Source organism: Grammomys surdaster, unplaced genomic scaffold (assembly GCF_004785775.1).
Source record: "Grammomys surdaster isolate TR1022 unplaced genomic scaffold, NIH_TR_1.0 172, whole genome shotgun sequence".
Lineage (NCBI taxonomy): Eukaryota > Metazoa > Chordata > Mammalia > Rodentia > Muridae > Grammomys > Grammomys surdaster.
This window is the reverse complement of record NW_021604620.1, coordinates 2,274,543-2,283,143: the sequence shown is the minus strand read 5'-3', so window position 1 is coordinate 2,283,143 and position 8,601 is coordinate 2,274,543. Positions and strand designations below refer to the sequence as shown.

Here is an 8,601-nt window from a genome sequence, read left to right as displayed (position 1 = left end):
TCAGAGAATTAAAAGAAGAAAAAAAATGTCCCTCAAATCCATGGTATATACAAAAGTATATTCCTACCTGTCTTTAAGGGTTTAACTTTTTCTAAGATCTAAATTATTCACCACAAAATTTAATAGTGTGCTATTAATTGCTGAAGTCTAAAATATCTTTTCCTTAAGTTGAAGTCTACTCACATTTAAAAACCCTACTGCAGACTCTGCCCAACAACAAACACCAGGAGAGCTCTCACAGGTCACTGACAAGGGAGCCTCCTACACTCCAAGAACCCACTGTGGATACGGAGGATAAAATGAGGAGACCTTTGCATGCAGCGTCTAAAACATTTTAGACTGTTCAACACCAATCTGGCAAACTGTATTTGTTAGCATTCTGCAAAGACCAGGCTAAAAAGATGGGCACTCAGAAATAATCCAAAGTAAACTGCAAAAAAACAGGACTCATTCTTCCCTCCAACTTCCTTAGTCATATCAGAGCACCCAGGAGACTGCCCAGCCACTTTAAAATATTAAAAAGTCTCTGTGTCATTATTCATATTGTTGGTTGGTTCAAGGTAGTCCCACTACAGGATAATCTTCATTATCCATTTGACTGGGAGTAGAATCACCCCCGAGACATGCCTCTGGATGTGTTTGTGAGGGTGTCACCAGAGAGGGTCCACCTGGAATGTGAGAGGCAAAGGCTCACAGGCTGGGATTCTAAGCTGAAGGAAAAAGGAAAAAGAGGAGCCAGATGTGCACCAGCAGATGTACACCACACAGATGTGCACCAGAAGATGTACACCACACAGACATATACTAGCAGATGTGGACCACACAGATGTGGACCACACAGATGTACACCGGCAGACGTACACCAGCAGATGTACACCACACAGATGTACACCAGCAGATATACACCAGCAGATGTACACCAGCAGATATGCACCAGCAGATGTGCACCAGCAGATGTGCACCAGCAGATGTCTTCAACTGTGAGCTGATCCAACCCTCCTTCCCTACACAAGTTGTTCTCTGTAACTGTTACGGGCAGAGGAGGGAGAGGTCACACTCTGCCATTGTGTCTCAGCTTCTCCTTGTCCCCTTGGCTGTGACCAGCAGTCGACTACTCCCACCTGCAATCTTCATGGGCAGTGTGCTGCTGGAGCATGGCACTGTCCAGACAGCCTCACTCCTCGCTGGCCTCCACACAAGTCACAGCGCTTCCCTCAGTTCCTTCTAGCTCCTTCCATGCTGAGCCCAGTATGTGTCCACTGTATACACTGTTCACGTAGCCCTTGCTTCTCCCAATTCAGGAATAATTTCCCTTAAATATTTACTAGATGTGTCTTTCCTCTCCCTGCCAGGATCCCAGATGAACTACTCCAACCCAACACCCTCATTTCTGATCAAAGCTTTGACTCAGCTCTGGAGGCCAGGTGATAAATAGACTTTTGACCCATATTCCAATCCCAGCAACCCCGGCATATCTTTGGGCCTACTCTGGTTGGTTCTTTACTTCCTAAATCTGTAACTGGGAGAGACATATTTAGCAACACTCAGAACCCATATGCTGACTAACTGAACTGAAATTTAAGAATTTGTATGAGCAGAAAGGAAAAACAGGAATCTAGAATGTTCCTTGGAGCCTTTTGCTGGAGTATGACTAGTTACTTAGAGCCTGCAGTAAGTGGGGCCCAGGACCATGCCAGCACAGTGAGTCACAGCATGAATCTTTGGGCTTTTGGAGTAAAGCCATGCTCTCATTGGTGGGATCAATGCATTTTGAGGCCCAAGTTGCCTGTTGTTATCTAGTAGACTGGGCACACAGTCGTGAGCCATCATTTATGGGGTAGAAATGATCCTGGCTAAGTCCAGAATGTCCACCATGTGTGGAAGAGGTTCAGATCTCCATGCACTGCCAATCCTAACTCTGACTAGGGACTGTGGCAGCTGACTGGCAGAGAAAAACAGAGCCTGTGTGTTGAATGGGCAGACACAACGCACTACTAACCTTATCAAATGTGACCCTTGGGGAACAGCGTCCAGTGAACACAATGTCAAACCAGAGTTGGCTGCATCTTGCCTTTCAACTGAGCATGGCTAACTGTGCAGGGCATGCTGCCGAGGAACAACAGACAGCAGTCCAGTGGATGGGTAGAACCCACTTCAGGCTTAAGATTACTGAGAAGAGACTTGAGGAAAGAGAACTGGGAGACAGCTCAGTGGGCAAAGCACTTGCTGTAGAAGCAAGATCAGAGTACAGATCCCACAGGGAGGCCAAGTGGGTGTGGGGAGCCATACTCCAGCCTCAGAAAGCCTAGAAGGGATCCCCAGAGCAAGCTAGCTCCAAAGACTAGCCCTGTCCAATGAGCTCTGGGTTTGATTGAAACAACCTGGCTCAAAGAATAAGATAGACGAGAGACTGAAATAATTCCCAACCTAAGCCTTGGACACACACACACAATGCACACACAATGCACATGCACATATATACGTTCTACACACACATATATGTGTATCCACACAGGTACACACACATGCATAATACATCCGCATCTGCACATGTGCTCATATGTATATATGCATCCATGCACTCATATCACACACATGTATACATGTGTAATAGTTTAAATGAGAAATGTCCTCCATAGGCTCAAGTACTTGGATTCTTTGCCACCACTGGGTGGCGATGTTTAGGGAAATTATAGAACCCATAGGATGTGAGGTCTGGCTGGAGGAAAGTCTATCACTGGGAGGCAACTTTGAGAGTTCATAGCCTGACCCCACATCCTGTGCCGGCACTGTTTCTGCACACGGTGTTTTATCATAGCAACAGAAAAGTAACTAACGTAAGAAAAGAGAGGGAAGTTCTAGAAAGAAAATGAGATCGCATGAAAACGTTTCTACAGGAAGGCGACACTCACTAACAGAATCCAAGCCAGACGATGCTCTCCATAACTATGCACAGAAAACGCACGCTCTGTAAACATCACCAGACACAGAGGCAAGAACAGAGGCTACTGAGGGGCTTAGCGCAAGGAGAGTTAGTGAGAGAACTACAGGGGTGTTTGCTCTGTAAGCTGTTTAGGGTCACTAGAGAAGCACACACCTGTGCAGGTTCAGCCACACACTGGAAATACCCAGTCTAGTTCCTAAGACACGTCCCAAAATTACTCATGCAAAGGTAGCCTCAGCGGGGCAACAAATGCCCCTCCCCCTCCTTCTTCATTTCAGATGTAAGATGGTGATGATGATTGTATCACTTACTGTCATCTTCAACGATTGCTTCCATTTTTAGCATGATCATGTGTAGGCACATGTGTCCCAGCACATACATGGAAATAAGGACAACCTTTAAAAGGCGTTCTCTCCATACACATTTGCATGTGTTCCAGGGCCTGAGCTCAGTTCTCCAGACCTGTATAGCAATCACCACACACTACACCATCTCGCCAGCCATTTCTTTAATTATTAATGATGGAAAGTATCTATCCCTGTCATCAGAAATCTCTTTAAAGCAGAGAGATTATTGCGTTCAAAACCATAGAATTTTGTGAGCATGTAAGGTTTACCTATAACTACTATTTTATTTTATTTTATTTTATTTCTATATATAGGTATTCTGCCTTCACATATGTGTACCACATGTGCACAGCACTCACAGAGGCCTGAAGAGGGCAGCACAACCCCTGGAGCTGGAGCTACAGGTGGTTATAAGCCACAGTGTGGGTGCCGGGAACTGAACCCAGGTCCTCTGCAAGAACAGCCAGTACTTTACCTGTGATTTTTAAGGAATAGAAAGTTTTCAGATTATGCAGAACCAAGGTACGTATGTGCTTCTAGGCTTTCTTTTCTCCCCCAGATTTAAACATATTTCCTTCCAGCTGTTTTTGGTTTCTTTGGGGTATATAATTCTTTAATCCACCTGGAATTAACTTTTGTATAAGCAGAGAAAATAAAATTTTCCCACACAGTTAACCAATTATCCAGAGTAAATATTTCTTTAAGAAAATCTTCCTTTTATGATCAAAGCAGTTTTTTCCCTTTATTTCACTGATTTCCATATTAACAGAGATGCCATGGGGGAGGGGAGAAAGCCTGATCTCCCCCCACACACACCCCCACACACACACCAGGGCTCTCATGCTCTGCTCTCAGCACACCTCACTGTGGACCTATAGAACCATCCATCCTCGGGAGAAGTCCTCCCCAGAGGCGCTGAAGGCCCCATTTCACCATTCCTCACACACAGCCTGACCACAGAGCGATTTGGAGAACTGGGTGGACATTGGGGGCTGTCGCATCCTTTCTATTGGATACTGATGGCTCGTGGCAGATGGATGGGAGAGTATGGACAATCCAGGGATGGCAGAGATGACAGGCAGCAGAGAAACATCCACAGAATACCATAAAGGTTATCACAGGCTGAGGGCCGGGGCGTCCATCAGTGGCTGACAGGCAACAGGATGACGTGCTCCGGACTCAGCTGAGGCGGAGCGGCAGGGCCAGGAGAGGTTGGGTACTGCTGCACAGAGGGTCAGCACAGGCAGCTCAACAGCCTGGTTTGTGCGTTTTCTATTCAACTTGGTATCTACTGCAGACACAATAACTTAGCCAGGCTGCAGGGCAACAGGAAACAGGAGCCTCTACACTCCCTGAGAACAACTTAGATCACCAGGTCAAATTCCTAAGTCTAGGAAAAAAATCAATTTTTACCACCTTGATGATCCTATAATCCTTTAAATTTTTAATACTGTTTACTTATTGGTTTATTTCTTTGTGGGGGAGGGGCGTATGGATACACACAGCCACAGCACATGTGTAGAGGTCAGAGGTCAGCTTGCAGGAGTCTATTCCCTCTGCCCGGGTGGGCCCCAGGTCATCAGGTTTGGTGGCCTTTACCTGCTGAGCCCCTCAAACGCTCTCCTCTGGATTCTTGCTTGTTTTGCTTTGGTTTTAGTTTCAGGAGCGGGACACACCCACAGCTCGACTTCTCCCCTCATCCCAGCAGCGCTGGTTTCAGAGAGAAGAGTGAGTCCACACAGCAGAGAAGGCTGGGCAGAGTTCAGGGCAGCAGAAGCAGGCAGCCAGCCGGTACTTCTCCCATCAAAGGCAAACAAAAGCTGGACCAGAACCATGGGAAGGTTGGGACTTCAGGTCCACCCCTTATGGACTCCACCTGCCACAACCTTCAAACTAGCACCACATCTAGGGACCGAGTGTCAGGCCCCCAAGCCATTGGGTCATGTCACGTTCAACTCATCACACTTAGTGTAGCAACCGAGTCAGGACAGGTAACCTCTCAGTTCCACCGGCCTCAAACACTAATTTGGTGTTGTTCTTTGGTTCCTATTTTTGATGAACGATATATATAGAAACATGAAAATACATGTTTTCTGCTACTGTAGATTCTTCTTTTACCAAATTATGTTCACAATGAATACAGAACCAGACCTTCCCTCCCCCCCCCCTATCTACACCTAATGAGCACTCTCAACATCAACCACATGATCCCTCACTGGATCCCACCCCATCAGCACTGGCTGCAGGAATGCCCACGGGACACCTTGGGGTGCGGAACCTCAACCATTCACAGTGGCTGAATATCAGACAAAAATCTGCCAAACCCACAGCGATGACAGCATTTCCTGTCAGGTAGTTCCCGGCTCCTTCCTGAAGGCTGCAGCAACTCATTCCCACAGGCAATATTCACTAGAGATTTGTATTCCCTCTTCTGTCGGGATGGAGCAGTCCCTCTCTCCTGAGTTCTCTACCACTAGACATAACAGTAAAATAAATTTAAAATTAAAATGAGCCTAATTAGCCTCCGAAGGGTAAACAGGAGGAGGTGAGCTGCCCAGAGAGTGGTGGATGGGGAGGAACAGTGGGAGGAACAGCGTGGGAGGAACAGCGTGGGAGGGACAGCGTGGGAGGAACAGCGTGGGAGGGACAGCGTGGGAGGGACAGCGTGGAAGGGACAGCATGGCCATGAGTCTCCTTCGTCCTCTTACTCTCTCAGCTATTACCTGAGTGCTTCCAAAGCCTCCACCCTAAAGCAGTCCCAACAAGTCCCCAAGAAGCATGTCTTCCTGACCCCCACATACAAAGATGTCTGACAGATCACCACATACAACCTCTTCCTCCTCCAGAATTCTGGTGGGCCACTGGCGTTGGCCTTTCACTCCAGGTCCCCAACTGGGAGGTGTGGGCGGCACCCCTTCCCCCTGCAAGGATGAAGCTGACAACAGTGGCCCAGTTCTCCGGGGCAGGAGGGAGCCATGAGTCACAGGTTGACCATCCATTTCCCACAGCAAAGCTGGGCCACCTCAGGTTCCCGAGCCGCAGCTGAACCAGTGTCTGACTGGCAGCTATTTACCATTCCCAGTGGTAATGGCCTGATCCCCACACAAGGGATCCAGTGACCAGCAACACCTCCTCCACACCCTGGATCTACTAATGCAGAGTAAAGAAAGACTCAAACCTCCTGGGAAGCAAAACCTGCAGAATATCATCAAATACCAACCACCAAAGTAAAAGTGGTTACTGCCACGCTTGATGATTGGGTCCTAACCTCAGGACTCATAGGTGGATGGAGGGAACAGGCTCCTAAAAATTGTCCTCTGACCCTGACGTGTGTGTTAGGGGCATGCATGGCCCCAAGACTCAAAAAAAATGTAGTAAAATAATAAAATTTTCAAAAAGCACTAAAAATGTTCTTAAGTCCAAAAAAAGAATTTAAAGTCTTAAATGAAAACTGCAAAACCTCACTAGATATTCTCAACAGTGCAGAAAAGGACAAGTTAGACCAGGAGATTTGAGAAGAGAACATCTGAAATTATAAAGCCTAAAACCCTGAGGGAATGAAGAACTAGCTAAAACAAAAGGGAGATTTGGTAACAATAGGCAAAGGGGAGTCGAGGCCAAGGGGCTCGAAAAGTATACAAAAAAGTCATGGGTGAAAATCAGATTGACTCAAAAGACGGAAATCTACAGATTCAAGCAACACTCCCCAAAGAGTATATAAAACTTTTGAACCTTGATGGGAAGAACGTATCTTTAAACAGCAGAGAGAATGGACACACTGTATAAAAAGGAGTGATGGCCAACCAAAACAGACGTGAGACCAGGACAGACAGCCGTGGCCAGACGAAGAGGCGTGAATCCAGTCATCAACTGCAGTTAACAAGGGCAAGGAAGGGAGCTTTGGGAACAGGAAGGGTCCCTCCCACAGCAAAAGTGACCTCTGTCTTTGCCCTGCATGTGCACACATATCTGTGTGATGCCTGTGTGTGTGCCTATTTCCTTGCCCATGGAGGCCAGAAATCAGCCTTGGTTGTTATTCCTCTGAAACTGTCCACCTCAGTTCTTGAGACCAAGAGCCTCCAGATGTTCTCTGTGGAGGACAACAGCTGGGAACTGAATCTCTAGGAACATTTCACAGCTCTGCCCTCACAGTACCTGGGACCCCCATTCCAACCTTCCCAGAATCCTGTCTCAAGTCTGTCTTCCCTTGTACACAGCTGCTTCCTTCCTGCTGTGCTGGAGATGTTTCTGTGCACTGTGTATTCACATGCTGACTTCTGTACCCAGAGAGCTGGCTGCAGTTCAGGCTTTAAAGAGATTCTATATCTTGTAAAGCACTGTTCTCCATCACCTCCTGATTGGTTAAATAAAGAGCTGAACAGCCTGGAGCTGGGCAGGAGAGGAGAAGGCGAAACTTCCAGGGGGAGGGGGTGGTAGGGATAGGAGAGAGACAGAGACAGAGACAGAGAGACAGAGAGAGACAGCGAGAGACAAAAAGAGACAGAAAGAGAGACAGAGAGAGTGTGTTTTTCAGGTGGGACCTTGGGACACCAATGAAGAAGGAGGCCAGAGTGAGGCTGAGATGACAGGTGACAGGCCACAAGGCTGGGGAGGAGACTGGGCTAGCACTGTCAGTAGGAATAGCTTAGACGCTGCCAGCTTTAGTGCCTTTCTCACTTTCCTGTACCCAGCAGAGCCCTAACTGAACAAGGCCTCAGAGTTTCCAGGTCTGTAATCCCACCTCTTGGGAAGGCTGAAGCACAAGGACCACAGCTTCAAGGCCAGCCTGCTTGTGCTCAGAGTCCTCCCTGGGATACATTAAACTCCCAGGGAGATAGGTTAAACTCTTGATGAACTTTTTTTCTTGATGAAAGGGTTTTCAGTAGGAGCTACAGAAAGGCCACTAAGTAGTCGATATAATCACACATACAAACCACCAATCATAGGCCCCTGACAGAGCCTCTTGGGGGCACTGTACCTCGCTTGGCAGCTCAGCAGCAGCATGTCCCGGTTATGAATCAAGATGTAAAGCAGCACCAGGAAGGCTTTGGCTCTGATGGGAGTGGATGGACTGTCAAGCAAACGGATGACTGTAGAGACAAAGTCCTGTGGAAGACACGTTGGAAAGGTCAGCTCATAGCCTGCAGTGAGCAAACAGGGACAGGAGATAAAATCTCATCGGCTACGTTTGTGTCCTTGGTTTGGTGCAAACCCACATGTACTGCTATCTTTCTTAAACCTGAAATTAGCCAGTGTGTGTTGACAAATGCGTTTTTTTTTTTCTCCTGCTGATTGTTGGCCTTAATTCCT

General features: G+C 47.3%; 1 protein-coding gene across 1 annotated transcript in view; it reads right to left on the bottom strand.

Annotated features, from left to right (window-relative positions):
• Nucleotides 1-8,601, bottom strand: part of Ulk4 (unc-51 like kinase 4) — a 293,994-nt gene that overhangs the window by 205,190 nt on the left and 80,203 nt on the right. The window contains exon 22 of the mRNA XM_028767390.1: nt 8,270-8,397. Within this exon, the coding sequence (XP_028623223.1) occupies nt 8,270-8,397 (128 nt within the window). The remainder of the gene's footprint in view (nt 1-8,269; nt 8,398-8,601) is intronic.